Raw genomic sequence first — 26,900 nt, forward strand, 5'->3', positions numbered from 1 at the left:
CACAGAGCAGCATCCTTACAGCAGAATCCCTCACAGTGTCACTCAGGCAATGAAATGGGATGAGATTTGACTTGTCCAGTGAGGTGACACCATTAGTTCCCGCAAAGGCCCTGCAGGAAAGCTTAAAACCTAGGCTTCTTTAGGGTGGAAGATGGCCTGACAGAAGCACTGGTGGCTTTTCACTTTCAAAATCTTGCTTCTTTCCCTACACTCTAAATAGTACATCCAGCTGTGTTAGCAGGCTGCTGGATGCTTTCAGGGAAATGCATTTGGTGAAGATGAATGTTTAACAAAAGTCCTTCCTCCAGAATATTTGCTAGGAAGTGGACTGCAATAGGCATGAGCAAGCACAGCTGCTTTAAATACTGTGCTTGTGAACCTGCTGGGGCAGGGCTGGTCTCTGCTGAGCACAATGGGTGGATTAAGGAGCAGGCAGGGGAAAGGGCCTGAGGAACAGGGTAAGACCCAGGCCTATTTGTGTTCTCCTTTTACCCACTCCTGAAGGAGCTTGTGTCCCAGGGGCAGCCATACTCCAAGAGAACTCCAGAGGCACCTTCCAAGACAGAAGCAAATCTTTATTAAACCATCCAAGGCTCTTACAGAGGGTGAGGTGTTAATGTCAGCCAGATAAATGTCCCAGCACCAGAGCAAACACCCTAGGACATAGGGCATGAGAACAGGCCTGAAGGAGAAAAAAGCCTAGTTTTCTAAGTCAGCCCTGCTAGAGAGCTGGGAGTCCCCGCCCCCTGAGATCATCTGGTTAGTACTGGAGCTAGACAGACATATATGGAAGCAGCTTGACTATTGCACAGTGGAAAAGCCATGGGACTGCAGGCCGTAGAGGTCACAGTGTGGGCCCTGCCTGCAGGGCACCTGCAGGACTCCCCTGTCTATGGAGCACCAGATCCAAGGATGCTCCTTGCCTGCAATTCCCAATGCCTGGCAATACCTCTGTCATGCCCCTCCCTTCCCCCTCCCACTGCCCCCACCCAAATTCCTACAGCCACAGCCAAAAACCCAGGGATCCAGGAAGTCTAACAGTCCTAGTGTGCACCATTCCTCAACTCTCTGACTTGTACCCCCCATCAGAAATGCAGAGTCCACTAAGCTGGCATGTCTTTTGCCTCAGGGCTGCAACAGGAAACGTTCTGCCTGGGGATCTGGGGCAGAAGTTTAACAGGGAGAGACCCCATAGCACTTCCCTGCTGAATGCCAGGAGCATGGGGTCACCATCCCAAAGGAAACAACAGCGACTGGAGACGGTCCCAGGACACGCCCAGGAGCACTGCCCCCAGTCAACGACAGGAAGCTCTAATCTTATTGCCAGAAGTCAACCCCAGCCCTCAGAGGGGAGGGTCTCTACTGAGTAGAGTCCCTTCTAGAGGAGCAAGGGGGCCTGTTCAGGGCCTGGGCACATGGGCCTGACCCCCCCTGCTCAGGATATCTTCTTCCCCCTGCCTCCCCCCACATGGCAGGGGCACAACTGTCTCACCTCAGCTCCTCTCCAGGTGGGAATGGGGGTGGGGGCAGAAGAGGCAATGAGTGTATACCCTCCAGCACCTTCCCCTTCTGGTCAGCACCTCAGAGCTCCCCCCTCTCTCTAGAGAAACCCTCATCCTACTAATTTAAGCCAGGGCTGTGTCCCTTTGCCACACAATGACCCCCTCTGCCCCTGGGCACTTCTGGGCTAGTTCATGTGGTCGGGGTGATGCCAGAGGGAGTCAGCACATGGTGTGTGATAAACCTGTGCTGAGCTGGCTACCACCTGCCTCAGGACAGCAGAACGGGTTTTGCCCTTTCAAATAGCTCCACTGCTCTTCAATGTCTTTGAGTCCCCTCAGACCAGAGCGAAGGTGGAGGGGCCTAGAAGGTGCTGTAGGGGACAACTCTTTCCCTAAGGAAAAGCCATAGGCCACACTGGGCTGTAAAGAGGTCTTCCTGGGATGGTGAGAGGCATGTCTTTGCTTGGGATTGGCCAAAGCTCCAGAGACACAACCTCACCCTGACCCAGCAGGGGTAAGGATCAATTGCCCCCTTGCACCTTTAACTTTCTATTCCCTCTCTGTGCTACTCTATGGTTTGGAATGTCAGTACAGGATGTGCCCTCTCCCCTCCTTCCCCTGTCCTCCCCTGAGCACTCAGCAGGTCCTGGTGCCACAGCTACCTCATGGCCCTCAGCCGACACACTCAGAAGTCAGTATGTCTGACACTAACCCAAGCACCCAGTTGCCTCTGAGTGAGCCCTGAAGTCCTGGGAGGAGCCATCAGGGGAGCAGCAGAGATGGGAGTCCTCTCTCAAGCTGTGTGCAGGATGAGGGTGACATTGCAGCCATGACTCAGCAGCTAGCACCGTGATCTGGAGCAGGGAGGTGATAGGAAGCTGCATGTTCTCAGGGCTCTGGCTGCCACAGGGAGATGTGTTCTTGAGCTGCAAATACAGACACCAGTGTTAGCAATGCCCAGCCCACCCTGGGCTGGGGAGCCAGCGGGGCAGATGCTGTAGCCCACTGCCTGGTACCCAACCTGCCCAGATCACCCCACACTGTAGCCAGTCAGTTAGTTTGAGCCCTGAACTCTCATCCCCTCATCATCAAATGGGAGGAGGCCATGGGCCTGCAGCAGGAGAAGGCAGTTATCCCCTATCTTGTCCAGCCACCAGAGGATGCCCCAATGCATGGAACACTTTGCTAACAGGGTAACAGGTCATTAGACAGGGTAAAAAGAGGGAGCAGAGGAGGATGAAGAGGACAGCAAGAGCGGGTGGGGCTGGGCTGCATGCTACCATGCTAGATCCCTCAGTGCCAGTCTGAGCCCTGGGCTGCCGAGACCAGTTTTTAGTTCACAGATCTGATCCAAAAGAGTTTTTTAACCAGTGTTAGTGAATTCATTGCTGATAAGAGGCAGCAGACACCAACCCAGGGCCTCTGCTAACCCGCAGACTGGCCCAGGATGGGCAGCAGTACGCATTGTTCCCCCCCCTCAACCGAGTCATAGCACCTCACCCTCTGCTAGGTTGCAGCCTTCTGGGGTAAAGGACTACTCCTGCTCTGCTGAGCCTGATAACACAACTCTCTAAGCTAGGTCAAACATAAGGCAGAACCAGACCTGGACTCACAGGTAAGGACTGAGGGCACTGGCAGATTGGCAGGAAGCCAGGGCTGGAATAGTAGAGGGGCGGCATGAAGAGAATTGCCAGAACTGCATGCAAAGAGCCCAGAAGAGAAGCAAAGAAGTATGGGATGGGACTGCAGGCCATCAGCAGAGCTGGAGGCAGGAGAAGTTGGAGCTGAAAGCTGGGACAGCAGCAGGCTTCCAGCTGGGGTGCAGGACTTCAGCAAAGCTGTGTTTTTAGATAGATCGGCACTGGAATAGCAGAAGAGCAGTGGCTTGGCACTAGGGGGCATTAGCAACACCCCACTGCAGCCACAGCAGGGGATATGCTTGTACAGTACCTGTTAGCTTGTACAGCACCTCCAGGCCCTACACCCACACCAGTCAGTGCTATCCAGGGGCAGATGAATACCCCAAGCAGTCATCCCCTAATTGGAATGGGGACAGGGCATACCCAGCACAGCTGAGAGAGCAGGGCAGAACAAAGCTGTGCCACTCACCAAACTGGCAGATGTACCGGTTTCGGGTCTTGCAGCGCTGGTCATTCCAGTTGAAGGCAGCTGATGCCTGGAGCTCAACACAGTTCCCAAACCTGAGATGCAGAACAGAGTGGAGAAGACTCCGTGGATGGAGTAGGGGGAGGTGGGGAGATGTAGCAGCGAGTTTCAAAGCATGGGGCAGGGCTGCCACAGAAAGCTGTGAGGGGCACAAGTCTATGCTTGGAAGCCCAGAGCTGGAGGTGGCCTAGCAAGAACCTGGCACTATTGTCCCTGGGGACTGAGCTGGAGAGGCATCTTATGGTAGGCTGTCTGAGGAGCCCTGCACAGACACTCACCCCTGGTTGTTCGGCTGCCCAAAAGCAAAGCTGGCGAAGGAGTACTGCCCTCCGGTGTCCCAGCGGAATGAGTCCTTGGATGTTTTATAGGTCAGACCTAAATGAAAGTGGAGCAGTGACAGAGCTTTAGCACATGGGGCATCTGCACTCTGCCATGGCATCAGGCCTGTCGGGACATGCCACCAGTACCAGCAGCACAGCAACCACAGTGCCAGTAGGTGTCACAAGCCCCTGTAGACATGCGCTTCTGCTGGCTAGAATCCTTCAGCACATCCAACGGAGCTGTGACTGCAGAGGGCTCCAGGGCTGTTCCCACTAGGGGCTGTCACTATTTGACACTCACTGAACTTGTCAGTGCTGAGAGCCCACACATGGACACACTATGATCTCCACTACAAACACATGCTTGCTCATGGGAGTGGCCTCCTGGCCCCTGGCAATATCCTGTAGTCTCTATGGCAGTGGGACACCACCTGGGTACTAACCTCACTTCTCTCCACCCTGAGCTCTGACTTCAGTTTGGATACAGCCCACCCAGTCATTCCAGGAGTAAAGCCGGCTGAAGCTGCATGGAGCTCTGCAGCCTCCCACAGGAGCCCTGCTCCTGCTCTGAATGTGGGGCTGTAGCTAGCAGTCTGAACCGTCCATACCCATGTGATCCATCATAGCTTATCCACAATCCCCCTAGGAGCCAGCTGTAACAGAGAGTCAGAGGCTCCTGTTACTTGAAGGCAGAAGCAGCAATAGATATCCCCATGTGAGGGGGAGGCTGCATGTTACAGACCGGCTGCAGGGGAGTACTGGCTGGAGGGGCCATAGAATAAAAATGCCTATTGCAGAACTGGCAGCTCAGCAGTAGGACAATAGGGCAAAACCCTGCCTGAGCAATAAAGGCACTGTTACAGCAACCAGGGCAGTAACAGTAAAGCAGCCCATTAGAGCCAGAGGCAGCTGTGCCAAGGCTAGCACACCACCTGACTGGAAGGGGGCAGGGCTTGTGAGGCATATAAGTCCTGCGCCAGGCAAGGCAGTCAGTGTGGTGCTGCAAGCCATAGAGGGGAGAGGGCTGCTGTGAGAGGCCTGTGGCTGAACTTAATGCCTGAGATCCTGCTGCACCTTGTGGTGAGCTGTGACCCAGAATGCAGATGGTTTCATTAGACAGCTGGTAGGCTTACAGCGTTGTTATAGCCTGTGGGCTTATGTGTTCATTTAAATTTTAAACCAGTGGTCTGGATGGGACTGTAGGGGCATGTGAGGAGACTGCAGTGGGGTGCCTGAGGAGTGTGTAACCCATGGAGATACACCAATGTTCCCAGGCTCAAACCAGGGGGTTGTAGACTGGAGAGGAGCTGAAACCCAACACGGGTGTAAGCCAGACTGCCCAAGTGGGGCAGCATGAGAGGGAGACCAGGGCTGCAACCCAGAAGCCAGGTCAGGCAGTGGCCTAGACTAAGGGAACCAGCGAGAGCAAAGGGGCAGAGGCCAAGAAGGCTGAGCCTCCAACAAGGACTAAAGTGGCCTAATATTGGCTTGGGCCAACCACCCCTTAAAATCACCAACTAGTAATGTCTGTGAGGCATGGGCCTAGCTGTAGGAGAGGTTGGAGGCCATAAATAGACCTAAGGGTACAGGTGCCTGGGGTGGGAGGTACAGACGAGCTGTGAGAGCCCAACTAGCAATATCTGGAAGGGACCTGTTGGCAGCTAGGGGAACTGGGGCTTGCTCTAGGACCCATTAGGCAGCCTCCTTTTCATAGATTTCATAAACATTGGGACTGGAAGGGACCTCAAAAGATCGAGTCCAGCCCCCTGCCCCAGGGGCAGGAAGTCAGCTGGGGTCAAAGGATCCCAGCAAGATAAACATCCAAACGTTTCTTAAAGGAGTCCATAGTAGGTGCCTGCACCGCCTCTGGAGGTAGTCTATTCCAGGCCTTGGGGGTTTGGACAGTAAAGAAGGTTTTTCTTGTGTCCAGCCTAAAATGGTCTTGGAGGAGTTTTGACCATTGGTTCTTGTTGTCCCTTGGGGCACTTCGGTGAACAGGCGTTCCCCCAGATCCTGATGTACTTAGGCAGCCACCAGGCCACCCCTGAACCTGCTCTTTTCCAGGCTGAAGGAGTCCCATGGCTCTCAGCATAAGGTCTATTCTCTTGCCCTCTGGTCATATTCATGGCTCTCCTATGGACTCTCTCAAGCCTCTCCACATCCTTGAATTGTGGAGCCCTGAATTGGATGCAGTACTCCAGCTGCAGCCTCACCAAGGCCAAGTACAGCAGGAGGATGACGTCCTGAGATTTATTTGAGAAGCATCGATGGAGGCAAGCCAGAGTTTGGTCACTTTACCAGCTGTGATATTGCATTGGTGGCTCATGTTCATCTGGTGGTCAATCACGACCCCCAAAGCTGTTTCAACCATGGTGCTAGCAAGTGTAGCACTGCTGAGCCTTTTAAGTGTGCTGTGGGTCCCCCCCCACCCCCGAGGTTGAGTACCTTGCTTTTTTTGGTATTGAACGTCATCAGGTTTATGTCTGCCTACTTTCTGAGCCTATCCACGTCAGCCTAGATCACCAGTCTATCCTCAGATGTGAATGCTGTACCCAAAAGTTTAGTGTCATTGGTGAACTTGGCCAGTCCACTTCTGACACCAGTGTCTACATTGTTGATAAAGATGTTAAAGAGATCCAATCCAAGGACAGAGCCTTGGGGGACACCACTGGTCACAAAGCGCCATGATGAATCACTTCCATCGACTGGTACTCTCTGGGTCCGACCTCAGAGCCAATTCCCCAGCCATCAGACTGTGATGTAGCCAAGGCCACAGTTGGCCAATTTTTCCATGAGGAGATCATGGGACACCAGATCAAAGGCTTTTTTTAAGTCCAGAGATATGATGTCAATCACTTCTCCCTTGTCCAGGTGATATGTCACCTGGTCATAGAAGGAGTTGAGACTGGTCAGGCGAGACTTACAGGTGAACCCGTGCTGGCTGCCCCTCAGGATGCTACCATCAGCCAGCTTGTCAAGAATGGTCTCTTTGATAACTTTTTCCAGAGTCTTACCAGGGATTGAGGTCAAGCTGATTGGCCTGTAGTTCCCCAGATCTACTTTCCTTCCATTCTTAAAGATTAGCAACACACCGGCGTTCTTTCAATCTTCAGGCACTTCTCCTGAGTGCTACGAGTTTTCGAATATTTTTGCCAATGGTTGGGCTATGACATCTGCCTGCTCCTTAAGTACTCTAGGGTGTAATCTACAGGGCCAGCTGACTTGAAGGTGTCCAGCCTCTCAACGTGTTCCTTTACAAGGTCTACACTGATGCTTGGTATAAATTCTTCCTCACCCCAGCCATCCTGCATCATGCTAAGCAGGGCGGTTCCTTTGGGCTGATGGAAAAACTGATGCGAAGTACCCATTAAGTAGGTTTGTTTCAAGCAGATAAATACAGCAAGCCATAGCAGGCAAGTGAGAGGGTGAGGGGAGGGTACTTTAGAGCTGCAGCAGGGCAAAGGTTGCAGGGCCATCAGGAGGTGTCACAGCCACCCTGAAACCCAAACTTGCTACACCAACCCATCACTTTTCCTCAGACTCCTTAGCATGGAGGCAGAATTGTTCTTGGGCCAGATGTCAATAGGATCCAAAGTATACCACCAGCTCCCTGGGCAACCCCTAGCAAAACAAGTCACTTCTGTACCTTAGTGCCATCAATGATAAAACACTGGTCCCTTCCACACTCTTGAGGAAGCCAGGGGGTAAGAACTTAAAATGCTCTGTGGAAGAGCTAAAGGTCATCAGAAAAGCAGTCAGAGGGGCAAGGGGAAGCTGGGCAGTGCCTTAATTAGCAAGTAGTGAAGAACCCCCATGCAGCATGCCACAAGCACAGCATGGCACAGCAGCAGTCATGCCCAGGCACCTGTGTAGCTGCATCCAAGCTTATTATTGCACTGGAAGGAGTGAGATCCCTGTGAATGCTTAGGGCTGGGATCTCCTGACATGGAAAGGAGTGATGTTTACTGTAATGCAAACAGATGACTTTCTACAGCTGGTGCCTTGGCTGCCCCAGGCTTCAGGTGCAGAACATAAGAGCTCTGCTTGCATTGTAGTAACCTAGAAATGGGGCATTGTAGCACTCTGTGCCTTCCAGGCTAGCAGCATCATGGAGAGACCCAGATTGGGAAATCCTCCATGCTAGGACTAGCTCCTCCTTCCCTTCAGTGCAATGTGTGCACGCCAAGGGCATCCAGCTGCCTCCAGGTACTCACCAATCCAGAAGTTGCGAGTCTCAAAATCAGTGTCTGTCACCTCATTGGTGGTTTCCAAACGGCCCAGGTAAAAGGCCAGAATGTCCTGGACTTTCTGATTCTTGATTTGAGCCAGTACTGCTCCTTTCTCCTGCAGAATATCAAACAAGGCAGCAATGCAGGGACAGCCGAGATCAACATGGGCAGAAAGAGACAGGCAAAGCACTAGGGTGAACTCAGCTACATTTTAGAACTTTCTACCTAGAAAACCAGGTTCCCTTTCTGTGTGTTCCCACCAGATGTACCCAGAATCCACTCCAGACAAACAGGGAATCCCATCTGTACTCTCCTTAATCCCAGTGAAATGATGCAGAGGATCCCACCAGCACAGAGCCCATTATTGTATGGGAGTGAACACTACAGAGCTTATGTAGACCATGGAAACTAAAGTCCAGATCTCTCTGCTCGGATGAAATGGTCTCTCCCTCCATGGTGGCTTTTTTGTTTTTAATTGGTTCCATGAGCACTAATTATTGTGCCTTTGGGCTGATTAACTTTCCTGTATCCGGGGGTCAAATGGAGCCAGTGTTCTCACTGTCATTCATCACTGTGAAGTGAATAATAATCACGCATGACACTGAGATCAGAAGTAAAAACCAAAATCTTATTGCAGATGTAGCAGAAATTACTTTCCTAACAACATATGAGGTGACTTGCTCCTAATGAGCTGGGTTACATTTTCAGCTGAAACTTTTTTCTTGATCAGTGCAGGCTTTGCTTGAGTGAAATATTTGCAAACTCATGTCAATTTTGCTGACTGCTTCAGCAGGAATAAAAAAAACCCTGAAGACAATTCTGAAGACATCAAAACATTTTGCTTCAACATTTTCTCATAGAAACATTTTGATTTGAAATGGTTCCTTTCAACAGCTACTGGAATTAATTCAAAGTTTTCCAAGACTTGAAGCCTAAATGAAACTAGGTCAGACAAAACCCTTTGTTCCACCTCAGACGTGTTGCTTTTTTTTTTCAGTTGGCCACAAATTTCAGTTTTTATTGTTTATGTCGAGTCCCCTGGAAATCAATTGAATTTTTCCTTAATGTTTTGCATCCACAAGTGAACCAAAGAATCATTTATTCACACATGCCTATTCCCAACCTGGTGAAAGGAGCCTGCCTTGGCCCAGGGTGAGGGGGGTTACCTGACATTTGAGTTTGGCTCCGTAGTATGTGTCTGCCTCAGAGGAAACCATGAAGCAGTCCCCATCTATCCTCAAGTCACAGGCATGGAAGGGGAACTGGATTTTGGCTACAAAAAGAGAGAGGGGAAGCTCAGTCCTTATTCTGGCTCTAGTGACTTGTAATCCCTGCATGTAGGAGAGAAATAGAGACTTCTTTATAGAGACAAGAGGGCTCTCGCTTTTAACAGTTCCCTGCCCAATAAATGAGAACCTGCATTTCTCCCATGGAGACACTGGGTGCTGCTATTATACCAGGCATTGCTCAGACAGAGCAGCATTTTCACTGGATATGTAAGTGACTCTTAAAGGAGCCAGCATCACTATGCAGAAGCCGGAAGTTTGTTTAGACACCTGCATCTTTCCCTCTGGCCCAGTTGGTCAGATCCCCCCTCACTGGCAGTGCCCTCTGCACAGAGATCAGGGGCTCCCACAGGAAAATGCCTTCTGCCCCTCTCCTTCCAAACATGCATTTAGTGACGCCATGATTTTCTTCTTTGAACCGGCCCAGAGATGGGCAGATACCCTGTTTTTTGGCTGTATTTCACATCTGGCTCCAAGCTGTCTCCCCAAAGCCATGCCCACAGGATGCAGAAGGGCAAACCATACAGCTGCCTCTGAAGTGTATGCTATAGAGGCAGAAAAGCAACAGACTGAAAACCATCCCTTTCCCTGTTGCATAGGTTCGCTGGTAGGAAGAGCAATCTCACTTGCCTGTGTATTTATTAGGGGTGTGTGAAGTGGGCTGTATTTGATTTGGATTTGGCCCCAATCAGGGACAGTGATTCAATTTGTTGATTCAGATCACTGTCCCTGATTCGATTTGGCCAAATCCGAATATGAAGATTCAATGCTGATTTGGAGAATCAGCGATTCGGACATAGACACAGCATTTAAAAGCTTTTTCTACATACCTTGAGGTAGCAGCTGCAGCTCGTGATCACTGTGATACTGGGGCACATGGAGCATCCCACAGGAGTGCGGGGGGTGCTTCTGGTTCACTTCCAGGTCTGCTGCCAAGCACACTGAGGAGCGCCCCATGCTTCTGTAAGATGCTTCATGTGCCCCAGCATCGCAGCACTCACGAGCCCCTGCTACCTAGAGGTATGTAGAAAAAACATTTAAAGCTGTCTCTTATGTCTGAGTCTCTGAATCGATTTGGAGGGTTCTGATTTGATTTTGAAAGATTAAAGAGTCCTCTGATTTAATTCAGAGATTCGGTCACCAAATCGGGCTGAATCTCCACCAAATCGAATCGGGGACTGAAGCTTTGCACAGTCCTAGTGTTTATACCCAGGAAAAATGAGTGAAGGATGTTTGCCAAGTTTTGGCTTCACTGGACCGTAGCCTACAAAGGCCTGCCAAGGTATCGGCACCAAGGTATCCAGGGCTGCCTGACCCCATCTTAGATATGAGCACTGAACATTGCATGGCACAATTCTGGGGGTAATATAATGGTTAAAAGACTTTGCACATAATTCCTGCAACTCCAACACGCTGGCAGCCTGAGGGAGGAAGGGTCTGCAGCCTGCAACCAAACAGAAGATGTAACAGACCCCGACAGCAGAAGTTAGGCTGCAGTGCAGGTGCGACCTCACACACTCTTGGGCAGCACATGAAACAGCATAAAGTCCTACCATGGGAACCATGTGAAGTGGTTCCCTGTGCCCACTGGCAGGGTAGCAACCTGCACTGGATCCCTGGGCTCTTTTGAAGGTCACCTGGGACCGTTCATGCACTTCCAGACCAGGCAGGGCCACTCGTTCTCGGGAGGATAAAGGGAAATGCCTGAACTTGGGAGCACCCACAGCAGAGGTTGCCAGGACAGGACTTACTGCCACATTCAGCTCCACCATAGCCGATGTCACAGAGGCAGGAGCATTCCTCCTCCTTGAACTTCCCATGGAAGCACTGGATACTGCACTTCACTGTAAGAAACTCACATGTTAGTCTCTTTTCCTGGCCTGTCACTGGCCCTCCAGACCCTGGCAGGGTCCTCAGCAAAGCCAGCCCAGCCCCTGCACAGAAGTTGGGAGGTACTGGTACCCATTCCATAGCCACTGCTAAGCCTGGATTTCTTTCCTCAGCCTTATTTACTGTGGATAGGAGCAAGGTCAAACTGGGAAATCTCCAGCAGGGACTGGGCAGGATTGTCTCAGGGTGGGGGGGAGTTTGGAAAGTGCTGGGGTAAAGTGCTGTGCTCATGCACAGCAACCTGGGCTGCTGCACTTTCTCCCTCAGTGTGAGGCAGCATATTGGCTCACATGCCTTGCAATGGGAGCTCCTCAGATCCCAGGCCTTGCCCCAGAGGCAGCCCCTGGAAAGGGCAGTTCCACTTCTGGAGGCAGTTCCCCTGGGATGGCCATTTAAGAGCCTTCACCTGTATGGACTGGAGCCATAGAGAGGAGGAGAGGGTTGGGCTAGACAAGCCACTTCCATGATTCCTGGGGAGCACCGTGCCTGTTTGCTATTGGGTTCTTGGACAGTCACACCTCCTTTGTTAAGTTCTTATATGGCCTTATGAGTACACCCCAATGATTCTGTGTTTTGGATAAAAAGAGTTGCTTTTCCTCACCACAACCTCCCTGGAATCTCTCCAACTACCTGAGAGAGATGGCGGAGCTGTTGCAGATTTTTTTCTTCTTCTCCATTAATATTTCACCTTTCCCTTCATCCCATTCTGTCCTCTCAAATACCCTCTAGCACAGGGGCGGGCATTTATTTCAGGTGGAGGGCCACTTACTGAGTTTTGGCAAGCCATCAAGGGCCGTAGGATGGGCAGCCAGGGGCAGGTAAATATTAATTTTCTAAATTTTTTAGGGGCCCCACGGGCCAGGTAGAATGACCTGGCAGGCCGCATCCGGCTCGCAGTATACAACTTATTGGGACGGCCTGGGATGAGTTGGGGGCATCCACATATCGCACTATGCAGCCCCTCAGCCCTGCATGGGGTCCTTGCCAGTAAGGGGTCCCAGATCCACCCTTGAGATCCTGGGCTCATTGTAGCCCAGGCAGTTTGGTCTCAGGGAGCAAGGACCCAGGGAACCTAGGAAACATAAATATTAAAAAGGAAACAAGGGAATTTCCAGACAAAGCCCTCTGTTACCTGGGGTTCATGCTGAACAGATCGTTTTGGTGACTGAGAGGTAGAGAAACCAATGTCCGCAAACCCACGTGCTGGAACATTCAGGCAGTTTCAAAGAGAAGAGGAAACTTAAACCCCAAACATTTGAAAGACTGGAAATATCCAAGTGAAGCACCCAACCCCCCTGACTCTAACCTGCTGTCACAGCAGCCTCCAGTCTTCTCTCTTCTGCTGTCCCAAGCCTCTTAGCCTGATCCTGAACTCCCAACACACAGATGCAGACAGACAGAGAGACACTGCCCATAAGCACAGCACAGACAGCACATGATACACACACACAAGCACAATCCTCACACATCCACATGAACACTCATTGCAGAAATGCAGAGTACAGAACAACTGCTAAGCAGTGAAGACTTTCTGTGGCACAGATGTGTAAGACATAGACCTACTCCCAGACAATGCCCCTGGCTTGCTCTCTCACCTTGGCAGTACCTGCCTGTGTACCCTGGTGGACACTTGCAGTGGCAGGAACTCATGTTTAACTGCCCATTGTTCCTGCAGCTCATCCGACATGGGTTCCTGGGTACTTCTGAGCAGACAAAATGGACAAATGCAGCAGTCAGACCTGGGTGCCCAGTTGTGCAGCCAGTGCCCAGTGTTACACTGGCACAGACAAGAAGCAGTCAGGGCAGGGGTGGCCTGGGGGATCATTAGCAGTGGTGAGGGAGAGCAGTGGGCACTCACCACAGAGCCCTCCACTGTGATCCCATGATTTGAAGCATCCAGAGAGTCCTGAAGTGCAGAGTGAACACCAGGCTCCCTTCTTATAAGGGACAATCGTCTTCCCATTCATCTCCCAGTTCCCTCTAGGATGGAACAAACAAGAAGCCTCAATGCCCATGCCCCAGCCCTACCTCCACCCTTCCCCAATCACTGGGGCTTTATGTCCTCTTTATTGTGGGCCAGCTTGGCACAGCTGCCAGCCACATCACTCCCAAACTACACAAGGATCTGTATTGCCCAGGTGCCCTGACTCCCTGCTTCCTCTGTGCCTCCTGCAGGAGACCAGCTATTTACAGCCCATGACCTAAAAAGCCTGTAGCAGGATCCAAAATACCTGGGGGCACTTGTTCTGGTTTTGCTTAAGGGCGGGAGGCCTACTTCTAAAGCAAGGGGATCAAGTCTGCTCACTGGTAAGCCCCATCTCCTTTTTAATTCCTGCAATCAAGCTGCACCTACTTCCATTAAAGTCCCACCCACTTTATATTTCCCTGCTGTCGACCCCAATCTACTTTCATTTCAGACCCACCTAGTTCATACTTCTGTGCTACCAACTCCCCCTGCCCCCCCAAATGATCTAATAGGCCATGCCCACTGTACTATAAGCCGCACCCACCTTCTAAGACTTCCCCCTAACTTCTGCGTGTGTCTTGCAGTCCCCAGTGGGCACAGGCTGGTGGAAGATATAGGTTTCCCCTCAGACAAAGTTGGGGAAGATGTGGGTCCAGCTGCCCTCCCAGCAGCCCCACTGGACAGCTGTGAGGACCCAGAGTGGGCACACAGCCCAGATGCCTTACCCTGGGGAGTAGGCGCAGACAAAAGCCTCTCTCCTCTCTTGGCCCTTGGCGCAGATGTACTTTCCACAGCCCAGCCTGCTGGAGGTAGCCCAGACCAACTGCAAGAGAGACCCCAGCCTCAGTGTGCTGCGCAGCCTCATGATGCCTGGGATGCAGGGGGCTCCCTTCCAGGCAGTAGGTGCTGGGCTGGCTGGGCAGTATGTATCTGGGAGAGAGTGCTGTTTGGTTGCATTTCTAGTCCCTGCTGGCATCAGAGCCAGTGATCACAACTTCCCAAGCCATGCTGAGCATAGGGAGGGCCAAAGAGAGCCAGAAGCCATTCCTTACAGGGGCAGAACATGCCCAACCCCATGCCCAGGCTTAAGTGGGCAGACAGGTCAGAGGATCCTAGGGTGAAGATCTGCAGGGAGCTTGCGTGAAAACTGAATCTTACATCATGTGTGCATCTGCCCCATCCCTCCAGCTTGTTCTACAGTGCACAGCATGCATCCTACTTCCCATGACTGCTGCAGCCTCTCTGGAGCCTGGGAAAACCCCTCCCTGTCAGCTTGGAGGTGGAGGAGGAAGACATTCCTTCCCACTCCCTAGCCCTGTGAAATATGGCTTACCCTCTTCTCCAGCTCCTACTGGGGGGCAGGTGCTGTGTGGGAGCTGACTCAGCCCAGGGCCCAGCCCTCCCATTGCAACAGCTGCTCACACGGTGGTGGGGGCGGGGGGTGAGGTGACTCCCTTCCCCTTTATGCCCCCATGCATGGGAGCCAGCCCAGGCCCTCCAGCTACTGGGAGTGGTGGGCAAGGCCTCCATCTGGCCCTTCACACAGGGGTCTCAGAAGAAGAGCAGCTGGGCAGTTTGGCACCCTGGCCAGTGGCAGAGCAAGGGCCAGCAGCAGCAGCTGGGTTGGCAGCAATGACAGCTACTATTTTTGCAACCCCCACTAAGTTAGAGCCTGAGTCTGCCTGGTGCCTCTGCCCACCTCTTCGGCTACTGGTTTCATCAGTGGGCCCAACTACATCAAATCACCCTGGGAAAGGCCTGTCCTGGTTCAGTGACGTTAGGGCATGCCCTAGCTCCCTTTGCAGCTGGCCTGGCTCTAGTTAGCTGGAGCCTATCTAGGCGCTGCTGGGATCTTTTAATTCAGAATTGCAGTCCAGGATGCTTATGTGGTGATCAATAAGGATTCAGGCACATGTAGATCCTCCCTTCCCCAGAGCCCTGCAGCCCTTTACAGACCATGGACCAGTGTCCCAGATGGGGCAATGAATGTCAGTGAAGTCTGTGCCAACTGAAGGTGGGCACCAGCAAGATGCTGACTGTGATGTTCCTTCGATCAATGCCTGTCAGCCTCTCCCACAGGCACCAGACCTACTACCAACCAAGATCTTCAGCCCCCGCAAGGTAAGCTGCCACCTGCCTCCTCCCCTTTCTCAGTCCAACACAGCTTTGTGTCTAGAAGATTACTGTCCCCAGTCCCTGGCATGGGGGTAAGACAGATTCCAATATTGCAGGCCCCTTGCTACCATGCCCTGACACTTCCTGTTACATGCTGAGTGTTATGTATATATATCTCGTACTGCTGCCAGAAAATGGCACTATTCCATGTTGTGTTAATTTCCCATTGATTTCTCTAATTTTGCTTGAAGAGCATTAGGTGAAGCTCTTATTTTGGACAATAAAGATGGGTGCCATATTGTCCCTGTCTGATCTCATTGGGACAATGCTGACCCACTGCTCTCCATCTGTCCCAGATATGGGCTTTCCCCAGAGCTCTGCTTATGTCCCTCAGCCCCATCCCAAAGCCCCCAGCAATCCCAGTCCTCAGATCCTTTCCCTCAACACAGGACTTGGATGATGCCCCTCAGACCTGCTTCATGGCCCTCCTGTTATCCCAACCCTGGACAACCCACAGACAGCCTAGTCATAGTGAGTCGTTGGTACGCACAGATGGCTCCCCCCTGCTCTCTCTATTCACTCACCATTGGAGGATACTGGGATGTTAATGTTAACCCTTGGGCTCTGGCTGGGAGAGGCCTGTTCACTGCCCCCTACTGTTTGCAAAACCAGCAGGGTCAGGTGTGTCCCTGTGCCTCGAGGGAGTGTTACCTGGGTGTAGTGGCTGCAGGTAGCATTCTCCAGGCACTGTGCTGCATGGTAGTCATAGCTCTGCCCTTCTCTGAACCACAGCTCCACCACATCTGTAAAGGTGGCCACCCCCTCGGGGAGCAAGAGAGCATTCCAGCTGATGTGCTGGGCCTGGTGTGCTGGTGGTGGCAAGGCCTTCCCAAGGCAGCTGGCTGCTCGATCCTGTGCCAAATGTGCCAGCTTGTCACTCCAGTCCTGTCGAGGGGAAAGACAAGTATCAGCACGTGACCTGCTGAGGGGCTGTCAGGGCAGTTTGGGGGCAGGGGCATGTTAGTGGAATGGCATGGACTCCAAAGAGGCTTTCTGAGGCTGTATCTTTAATACTGATAGGAATAGCTGTCACCCTGCCCCATTCCCTGAGAATGATCCAAGGAGCACAGGGAAGGCTTCTCAGGTCTACGGTGATGGGAAAAGCTCAGGTCCCTAATCACTGCCCACCCCTGCCTGGCCCAGAGAGTGCTCAAATAAGCCTAACTGAAGGGCTGCATTTCAGGATCCCCCTGACAGACATGAACAGACCCCCAGAGCCATGAGGTGATGGGGGAGCCCAAGTGTACATTGCTCAAGGCCAGGCTGACCCAGACAGTCAGAGGTCTGGGCTGGGGGCACTGCCCCTCCTTTGAACTGAGACTCCCTGCCTTCCACCTCAATGCACCTGGCCAGTTAAAGAGGTCAAGGAGAGCGAAGGGATCTGATCCTCTTCTTCCCCGCCCCTGCAGTGTGGACTGTGCTCCTGGGGGTAGCCAAAATGAGCGGTGCCCTTGACTGTGCCCTGAACTGGGTGGGGTGAGGGCTCCTTGTGCCCCCTCCTTGTCGGTGCACCAGGGGACAATTTAATGCTTTGTTTCCTGCAGCCTGAAGCAAGCAGCCTACGCAAAGCCAAGCAGGTCATCCAAGACTGTTGTTCGTTCTGTGCCAGGCTGAGCAGGAATACCCAGAGCAGGGACCCTTTGTCCTTGGGCCCTTTGTTGTGCTGGGGCTGTGGCACAGACAGTGTTGCTGCTGTGGAAGTCTGGCCCTAGCCTCTGTCTCCAGCACAACTCCAAAGCGGGCAGAAAGAGAAGAACTGCAACTGGGTTTTCAAAAGGTGACACTGATTTGAGGAGCCTGGCTGAACACTCCCATCCCCACTCCCAACTATGAGAGCAGCTGGGATCTCATCCAGTGTCCCAGACCCACAACCAGCGTCTGCTTCAGCAGAAGCCTTTCTGGGAAGCAGGATATCCCCGTTCCCTCTGCTGTGGGGAGCAAGGTCTTGTCATCAGCAGTGCCCAGTGGTCCCTCAACTGGCCCCATGGCCACACCCCCTCCCTAGCAGATTGTCTCAGTGCCCCTCTCATAGGGCTGATGCCCTTAGGAATTGCTGGTTCCATGCCAAATCCATGGGAGCAATATTGCAGAAGGTAATCAGCCTGCAGGTGGGGACTTAAGTAGGAAAAGAAGGTGCATGTCATGGCTTTTAAGAGGCTGCTATGGACAGGGAGGATGAAGACAGGGGAAGGCAACCTGAGCAACAGGATGGGGCTTTGAAATCTGGCTTAGGTGAATTCAGTGCCCCAGCCCCTCTCTGCTTGATCCAGCACATGGACTATATGTGGGAAGAGAAGGAGGGAGTGTTGGGGCAGTGGAAGGATGAAGCAATTGTTTGTTACTGAGCAGAAAAACAACTTGTTCCAGGAAGCTAAAATTGCAATTTTTATGGCTGTTAGGAGAGCCAAAGGGAAGATGAACTAATGAAGTATTCTCACAGGTCAGGAGCCAAGGGCAAATCTGTGCTGCCTGGGAGTCACACTACTGCTTGGCTCCAAAAGAAGCAATGCCAGTGCCCTGCTCCCTCTGCTATGAGTGCCATGAGGCTCTACAGCAGGGACAGGCAACCCGTGGCATGGGTGCCAGAACATGGCATGCAAAGACATTTTGCTTGGCACATGTGCCTTGGTGTAGATAGTGGGGAAAGGACCAGGGCACTGCCACAGCAAGGATCAGCTCCCCTGTGGCTCCCCTGCCAGCCACCCCTGGCACTCCAATATCTTACAAATCGAGGTCATAGGTGTTTTTGACACTGTCTAAAAACATTCCCACCCCTGCTGTAAAGCAGGATGAGATTTAAAGGGCCAGGATCATAATGAATCCCATGTAACCTTCATTGTCCTCTCTCTATGCCCCTGTCTTGGGAGCCATGAAATCACTATTTGTGAAACACCTGGCCATTCATTTTCCATCTAACAAATGCTATCATTTGTTCCCCTGCCCAGGACCTCAGATTTGTAACACAGAAAAAATCTAACGTTGCCAGTTCTTGCACTGCTATAATGGCTTCCTTATATCTAGTACTTTTTCTTAGGGACCCAGTTTCTGGACTCATGGGATTTAATCAAATATTTCTGCTTTCAAGAAAAGAAAATTAAAATTTCAGCCCTCAGATTTGTAGAGGAGAGGTGGAAAATATGCCTCAAATGCCCCCCAAAAGCTTGGGAACTACATGGCAAAGAAAAAACAAAAATACATGTTTTTAAGGACCCACTTGGACCCTGCTGCCGCTCCTTCTCTCCACCACCCAGCAGCAGTGTGGGATGGGAGAAGCTCCTGTGTCACTGAAGCCCTTTCCCACCAAAAACCACCAAAGTCCAACCAGCTCTGTGGGCCATAGGTTGTCAACCCCTGTCCTAGGTAATGAAGGGTTCAGGCACAACAGCCCACTATGGTTTGCTACACAGATATGCAGCCAGAAGGGGGAGCCGCTCACAGCTTTGTTATTGGAGACCCCACAAAAATGTTGACACTTTTCATTTGTTAGTTGCGGTTCAGTCCTTTATATCAATGATTAACAGGTAACCAAGCTGTTTTCTGGTTTGCTAAGTTCCTGCTTCTGCTAACATGCAGGTTAATGGCAAACCTCTCAGCAAGGTCAATGCAGACAGGATCAGGCCTGAAATGTGTTGTTTATTAATCTGCCCAGTCCCTATAAGCCTGTTGCTTAAATGGATAATGCCAATGGTTCCCTTGCTGCCTTCCTTCCAATTGTCCCACAACTGGACACCAGCGCTCATGCACAATAATTATGAGTGACCTGTTAGTACCAAGCTACCCTGGAACTACACGGTTCATTTTTGGTGAGTCTTTCATAAGAAAGCCAATAAACTGGCCTGTTTCAGAAACTGCAGAGCAGCAGCGGATGCTTTGTGGAGGTCTGAAATGCCTTCAAGCACTAGGCTGGGAGGTCAGTGCCTGGGCCACTGGTAGGGTTGCCAACTGACTGAAGCTATTCCGGGAGATTTTTTTTTCCCCAGCATGAATGTCATTAATTTCATTTTCTTAAAATATCCTATTAAAATCTCCTGGAATGCTTTCAGTAGTCACCAGGAAACCAGTGCTGATTCCAGTAGACTCCCAGCCAATCCAGGAGGGTTGGCAACCCTAGCCAAGGAGTTTATGGGCCATTTCTTCCGCAGAGCTGTTGTGGGGTCACAGCCATGGCAGAGCTTGGAGGAGTGCTTTATCCTTGAGGAAAACAACCAGAAGCACATCCCCCGCCTTCTTGTACCTTCACAATAAAACACCAACCTTCCCACTCAAGTTAAACCCACTCAAGTAATTATTGTTAGCAACATGCCAGGCTGACAGAACAAGGAGCTTAATGGCCTTTCATGCAGAATGCTGTCCCAGACCATCCCACCATGGCCAGCTCTGTCACTCCCACTGCCCACAGCCTCATTGCCAGCAGTGCCAAACACCTCATGCTCTATGCCCACAGCTCACCCACTCCCTGCTGCCCCAGTCCTTCCCTAGCTTCATTTACAAACCATCATCTACACCAGTGTTTCCCAACCTTTTCCAGCCAAAGGCACACTTACATTAATAAAAATTTTCCGTGGCACACCTGTTAAGGCATTCCCCATCCTCATACCTACTGTAGCTCATTGTAGCTCATTGCCATGGCAAAATTCTGCGGCACACCTGTTCATTTCTGATGGCACACTTTTGTGCCACAGCACACTGGTTGGGAAACATTGGACTACTAGTGCTCTCAGGGGATGGCTTCCTCTGGCTAAAAGAGGCCTGTGAGAGCCTGCTGTTTTAGAGGTCACTACAGCCCATGGGTGCAATGCAGCACTGTTATAAAGGACCCAAGATGGACCCAAGTCACAGAACAGGGGCATGCATATTGTATATATTGTAACTCCCTTCCCCATAGATCAGCTTCCCAGAGCCAGGGAGTTATTTTAACCCCATCAGAAACTGAGGGGTCCAGTTCTCAATTGCTCAGCACTCAACAGGCTGCACTGGGCAAAAAATTGGGTCCTACTGGCCACTGACAAAATAAAGACCCAGAGCCATACTGGATCAGGGGTCCACAACCCCAGGAGGAGTCCAGCACAGCCCCCACAGCCCTCCCAGGGGTGCAGGTGGGCCCCCAATCTGCCTGCCAGATGACAGGAGGCTGCTACTGCCGGCTGGGACCAGCGCTAGGTGCAGCCTGCACCCAACACCAGCAGCAGCAGCCTCCTATCATCCGGCAGGCAGATCAGGGGCCCGCACCCCTGGGAGGAGTCTGGCACAGCCCTACAGCCCTCCCAGGGGTGCAGGAGGGCCCCCAGTCTGCCTGCCAGATGACCAAGGGCTGCTGCTGCCAGCTGGGACCAGCACTAGGCACAGCCCATGCCAAGCGCTGGAAAGATCAGTGCTGCTGCTGGCCCCAGCCAGCAGCAACAGCATACTATTATCCAGCGTGCAGATCCAGGGGCCCGCAGCCCCACAAGGGCTGGCTGATTGACAGGAGGCTGCTGCTGCTGGGTGAGACCTGCACTGATGCCAAGTAAGCCCGGCTTCGAAACTCAAAACATTTCAAAACTTTTGAAACGTTTTGAGTGCCCCTGTTTCATTTCAAAGCTGTTTTGAAGGCTTTTGTTTCACTTCAATTTTGCTGTTTTGAGCTCAAAACACATCAAAACAGCTTCAAAATTAAACCCCTGATGAAATTTTGCACAGCCCTTGTAGCGAGGCTGAGAAGGAAGGCAAAAGGAAGCTATTTTCCCTTGGTCAGCAGGCATTCTGGGGGCTCCCAACATAACACCATGCAGAATGGGAATCCCTACGTTGCTCTGCCTCCCCCAGCCAAAGAGCCAGGGCCTGCCAGACTTCACGGTTCCCTTCCCTTCCCCTTCTTGCCCTGGCAGGCTCAGGGCCCAGGACTGCCCTTCACCTGCCATGGGGTCAACAGCATCAGCTAGCATGAGGTCATGCCCACTGGGGGCAGGAGGGAAGGGGCCTGGCCTTTCTGGTTAGGGGCCCAGAAGCCTCATTTTACAGAGGGGCTTGAGAGAGAGAGCAAGCTAGGCCACAGTCAAACCTCACAATCCCCACAATGTCCAGGGGCCTGTTCAAGCCATATTGCTAGAACAGGCTACACCCATCCCTCAGGTCAAACCCCTCCCAAACAGTCAGTCTCAATTCACCATATGTGATTAGGCTCTGTCCTCACCATCAGTTCCTCCTGCCCAGCAAGGAGACTCCCAGGTTCACAGAGCCAAGTTTGTCTATTTTATCCTTTCCTATTGGGAATCCCTTCCCCACAGATTGCAGCTCAACCTAGTCCCCCCTTTCCTAACACCACTTGAAAAGTGAGCAATAACAATGATAATGCCTCCTATTTCTGATGTCTGCACCTTCTCAGAACTGAGAGGAAGTGGGCCAAGGCCCTTGTCCCAGCAGTTTGCCAATCCCATTCTGAAGCTGGGGTTGCCAGACTGGTAGGATGTTTCTTTTCAGCTCCAAGTGCAGCTACTGCAATTGGAACCTAGGCTGGTGTCATCCCCCCTCCACCCCTCGCCCCCCAAACCTCTGAAAGCATAGCCTTTGGTTGCTTGCAGCTGGGCCTACCTGTCACAACACCATTTACATCCAGCTGGCAGAGGTGGGTGGAAACTCACAGCAAAGCCAAGGGTCCAGGCAGAGCATGGTGCAATGAACTGAAACCTTAGGTACCCTTGTGCCTTGGTTTCCAAAATGTCTTTGCAGAACAGCTTGCAATGTCATTTAAAACCAGCCTAAATGAGTTCAGTTCAGAGATGGTTCAGCTAGCCTGTGTGAACAGAACCAAACTGCCCTTAAATTACAGCTGGGCTCAAGCGAAAGTGTCCCTGAACTTCGGAAATGGGCTTGGCTTTAGTTTAAGCTTAAAGTTTTTTCTGTTGGGTGACTGTTAAACGCACTGGTTTGTCAGAACCCTTACACCCATAGATAGGGGCCAACTTTTTAAAACTGCTTGGCAAGTAGGAAACATGTTGGGTTCAGAGCACTTGAAAATCCAGCCTTTTTGAGACACTTAAATGGGAACTGGGCCCTTGTGAAAATATGACCCTGGGCACTAAGCACTTAACAGCTGGCTCTCTATATGTCTGAATCATGGCACCAAAGAAAGCCACATGCTGTGGCTGACCTGAAGTGTTTGCCCTCAACAGCTGGCCCATGCATGCCTCTACTCCAAGCAAGGTCAAGTAACTTCACAGACCTATGTGGCTATTAGGAGTTGTCTGGCTAGAAAAAGAGAAATCCTGGGACTTGGATCTTCAAAGAGGGATTGGTATGGCACACAGGATCCATGTCTAGATCAGTCATCATGGTCCCATGCCCCAGCAGCCCCATGCCCACAGCAACACATTTCCTAATTAGCTGTGCCATTTGTGGAGCATCTTCGATCCATAGAGCCCGAAGCACTTGGCAGACTAAATAATCAGTCCAGATCCAGGAAGCCTGTCACCCTTCACTGGGATGCAGCCAACTGCACCGAGTCTTCCAAGAAACCAACAGTAACCGTGTTTCCAGTGCCTGGAATTAATGCAGGAGTCCTGCCCACCCTAGCTAAATCACTCCCTCCCCATTAAAAGCCATTGCAAGGTGGAGCTCTGAAAGAAGGTACTCACCCAAATTATCCTGTTGGCTGGGGGGAAGGCAGCCTCATGAGGGAAAAGTCAGCCCAAACTCGATAGCTTTGCTCAGGACTCATGGCAAACATGAGGCTACCATGCAGCATCCTGGCTTCTCTAACGGTGGCTGTCTCTGGCTATACGAATTTGGGGGGCAAGGTTTGGGAGCACAGAGGAAGATATCAGAATTGCACAGTGTGAGGCTGTATTGCATTCTTCGTGTTAGTGCTATGGCACTATGCAAAGGACAGTGTGCACTCTCCAGGCAATCTCAGTGCCTTCCTTCCCCTGTGTGAACCCCAGCACACACCAAACCCTCCACAAGGGCCCGGGAGGGAGGAGTGAGCCCTGGAGATTCCCAGGCCCCATGGCTATGAGGAAGAGAGACTGTCTGCAGGGGACCCATTCTGCCTTTAGCTTCAAACCAATCTGATAAACCCTAGTTAAATGAGAGTGGGTTTGCTCAGAGAAATGACTGAAACTCGTCCTTTTGTACTCATCTAGTCAGGTTCCCTTGGTGGGTGCTGGCTTGCAAGACCTACACATGTGCTTGATACTTTAAATTCCTATGAGCTTGGGGGAGTCAGCCCAGCCAAGAAGAGGAACCTAGAGTCTGTTTCTGGTTTACAGAATTGTTAATTAACTTATATTTGCTGAATCTTCATAGTTGCTGATGGGTGAAGAGGACTGTACCCAGGTGGACTCTGGGGCCTGGGCTGTGGCTGCAAGGCCACCAGCTGGAAATAAAAAACACCTGAACTGCTCCCTGAGCATGTTTTCTCTGGAGTCGCTGTGCTGATGACAATGAACATGGGGCTCCCCACTGCCAGGGGCCACTTTGACGTACGCTATGCTGCAATGGTTAGCAGCAAAGCACCTGCAGTGTGCGGCTGATGGTTAAGTCAATAGGAAAAACACAGGCTGATTCCTTGTAAGTTCTTAAAGATCAGAGGACTGCTTCAAGGTGCCCAGGACAAGAACATTGGTTGGCTGTTACTGAGGTGACAGCCTGCATTGGGGTGATTAATACTGTTGGTAGTTATATGCTAATTTAATTGCCTAAACAACCCCACAGAGCTGAATGGGAAAGATCCATTTATGTTGTTGTTCTCTGGCTGGACTCCAGAGGGTACTACTGAGCAAGGGCACCAAGGGGCAGTTCACAGCCTAAGAGTATTAAATGAAGTCAGCAGGAGCAGACAGAGGGACAGTACTGTGCAAACACCCTCTCATTTCCTGATAGTCCTTATTTTTTTCTCCTGCCCAGCAACTGTGGGCTTGATCATGCTCCTAGGGAAACCTGGAGGCTGATTCTTCTTTGCTGACTTTGACAAGACTGTTTTCATGTGTCTATGCATTACACATGGAGGAGCTGGCAGACTGCACCCATCTCCACTCCCCGCCCCCCAACCCCTCCTCTCCCCATCACTGGTCTGGGAACTATAAACTCTGGGTCCACGATACACCAGATCTGGGCTGTCACCTGGTGTCCTAGATCCACTGTGCAGCCTCTCTGTTCTCCAGCAGTATCCCCTGAAATGGCATCACATCCCACCCTCAGTTCAGGAGTGCCACCTTTATCATGAGAGCATCTCCACCCTGCGGCTGGGCCAAGACCTGATGCACTCCACACCCCCTGGCTAAGAGCCTCAGAGCTGCGCCAGCAACAGGTCCTAGAGGTGAGACAGGGCAGAAAGCAGGTCACTCACCATCCTCTGCATGTTGGCCGCAGGTGGGTGGACTCTACTGCGCAGTTTGTTGTGCAGGGAAAGCAACAGGAAACTTTCCTTCAGACCTAGAGCTGGGGAGAGAGAATAAAAACAGGGAGTCAGGGAATAGGAGCTGGACCATACCCCAAGTCCCCCCTCTCTTCCCAGCCCTACACCGCATGGCTGAGCTGGGGGCTGGGTGGGATTGCTTCTGCCCAGCCCGTCTCTGCTAGCAGGTCACAGATCCCAAGCCAGGCAACGCCAGACACTCACTGTAAGGAACAGGGCCAGCAGGGAAAGGAGACCTGTCACCATGGTGACAGCAGGGCAAGAAAGCCTGGCTTTGGAAGTGAAATACAAAGAGGCAGGGGCTGCAAACTCCAGCGCCGCACTGGCTGAGCCACTGGCTCAGGCCCAAACAAGGTTAGACCCCAGGGACTCCACTAGGCTACAGCCCTCTGGTCTCAGTGCAAACTGATGGTGACACATTGAGGCCCCACAGCCAGACAGACAAGGTGATGGGGGTTTTCAGGAGAGCAACAAGCTATGGTAAAAAATCAAGGTGAACTATCTCAGAGTCCCTGTCCATTCTTGCAATAGCTTAACAAGGGCAGCAATTGGGGCTGTAGCTCCGGACACTCGCTTAAAGAGGAAGCAAGAAGCAAGAACAGCCCCTGCCACCACCCAGGCTGCCACTGCCACGTAAGGCAGAGACCCTGGCTCTTATGCCTTTGCCTTCTCATGTGTTTGCTCTCCACTGTGATAATCACACACAAAGTGCATGAGGGCATGATGATGGCAAAGGCAGGATCCTGAGTTCCCATCCCTGTTTCAGGCACACTACAGAGCCCTTGTAGGACAGCATCTTCATCCTTGGCTTGTAGCTGCTGCAGGTTCCTGGCATGGCCTTCCTCTCAGCACATGATGGGTAAAAAAAGCAAGCCCCCAGGACAGCTGGCCAGGACACAGGCAGCAAAACAGCTGCAAAAAATAATCCTGGAATAAATGATATTTTATAATCTCTCTTGGGGATCAGACAGGCAGGGAACCCCCTGTCCTCCCTAATCACCCTATGCCAGATAAACCGTGTCTGCTGCCATGCAGCCAGTAATGCCTCCAGAGCGGGCATGGACTACTTCCACAGTCTGTTTGCCTGTGGTTTGCGTTACTGTTAGTTAAAGATGTTACAATGGTCTGCTCCCCTTGTTCAGCAGCTCCCAGCCCTTCCCTCCCACCACTGTTGTCACATTCCACAAGTTAAGCTCACTGGAGCTGCACCAAGTTACACCCGCTGAGAATCTGACCCAGCCTTGGTCTGCATAAATAGGGTCTGATCCTGCAAGATACTGAATATTCCCATTGACTTGCATAGAGGTTGTGAGTGCAGACTATTGGGGTTTCCGGAGGTCAGCACCGGCTCCAAGGATTAGTAAACATGGGCTCCCCCCTCCCAGGTCAGAGACAGTCAGAGCCAAGTGCCCCTGGCACCCAGCTTTGCTGGTGCTGGAAAATCTCCACAACACTTCCATTGATTACCCCTGTGGAATTTGCCAATTACCTCGCTGCAACGGAGCCACGGGGGACAGCTTCTCATGTTGTTGGTGTATCCTGATCTCCCCCAAACTTGAGCCAAGAAAGCTGAAAGCCAGTGCCAGGACCTGACATGCCAGCATCTGTTTAACCTTCATGAAGGTGGTTCTGTGTTCAATCTTCCAAGGTTAAGTTCTGTGCAAAAGACCAGTCCAGCTGAATCAGAGGTGTTGAGCTACGCAGTTATCCCTGTCTCGTACAGCCCTGGCTCTGCGATGCACACGTGTGTGTGCACGTCTGTGTGTGGGTACGTACGTCTCTCTCGCTGAATGTTTCCAAGTTGTGATCCTATTCAAACCTTCAGACAAGCACTGCCAGGCAGCTTAACAAAAGGGGGACTGGTGAGTAATAGCTCTGTCAAAACCGTCTTCTGCCAACAGCTTGCTGGCATGAAAAAAGAGACAGCTCCTGTGGAATCCTTACAATCCTCCGCCCCCTGCTCCCCCGGGAC

At 51.8% G+C, this 26,900-nt stretch overlaps 1 protein-coding gene across 2 annotated transcripts; it reads right to left on the minus strand.

The window, feature by feature from the left end:
* Positions 1-554: 554 nt before the first annotated feature.
* Positions 555-26,900, minus strand: LOC149857442 (C-type lectin domain family 18 member C-like). Of its 2 annotated transcripts, none has more exons than XR_016444188.1 (13): positions 26,418-26,900; positions 24,860-24,951; positions 16,186-16,419; positions 14,085-14,182; positions 13,252-13,373; positions 12,989-13,096; positions 11,255-11,347; positions 9,384-9,490; positions 8,203-8,332; positions 3,947-4,043; positions 3,612-3,703; positions 2,215-2,428; positions 555-682 (listed from the first exon to the last, which is right to left on the minus strand). XR_016444188.1 is itself a non-coding variant. In XM_090062881.1 (13 exons), exons 2-13 carry the CDS (start codon positions 26,545-26,547, stop codon positions 2,391-2,393), a joined length of 1,341 nt encoding a protein of 446 aa, XP_089919007.1. In that variant the 5' UTR covers positions 26,548-26,584; positions 26,705-26,900; the 3' UTR covers positions 555-2,390. The 2 variants fall into 2 exon arrangements, 1 of the variants encoding a protein (XP_089919007.1); XM_090062881.1 differs by having other exon boundaries at positions 555-2,428; positions 26,418-26,584; positions 26,705-26,900.

The sequence above is a fragment of the Crocodylus siamensis genome, chromosome 9 (assembly GCF_052110815.1).
Source record: "Crocodylus siamensis isolate JL-2025a chromosome 9, ASM5211081v1, whole genome shotgun sequence".
Lineage (NCBI taxonomy): Eukaryota > Metazoa > Chordata > Crocodylia > Crocodylidae > Crocodylus > Crocodylus siamensis.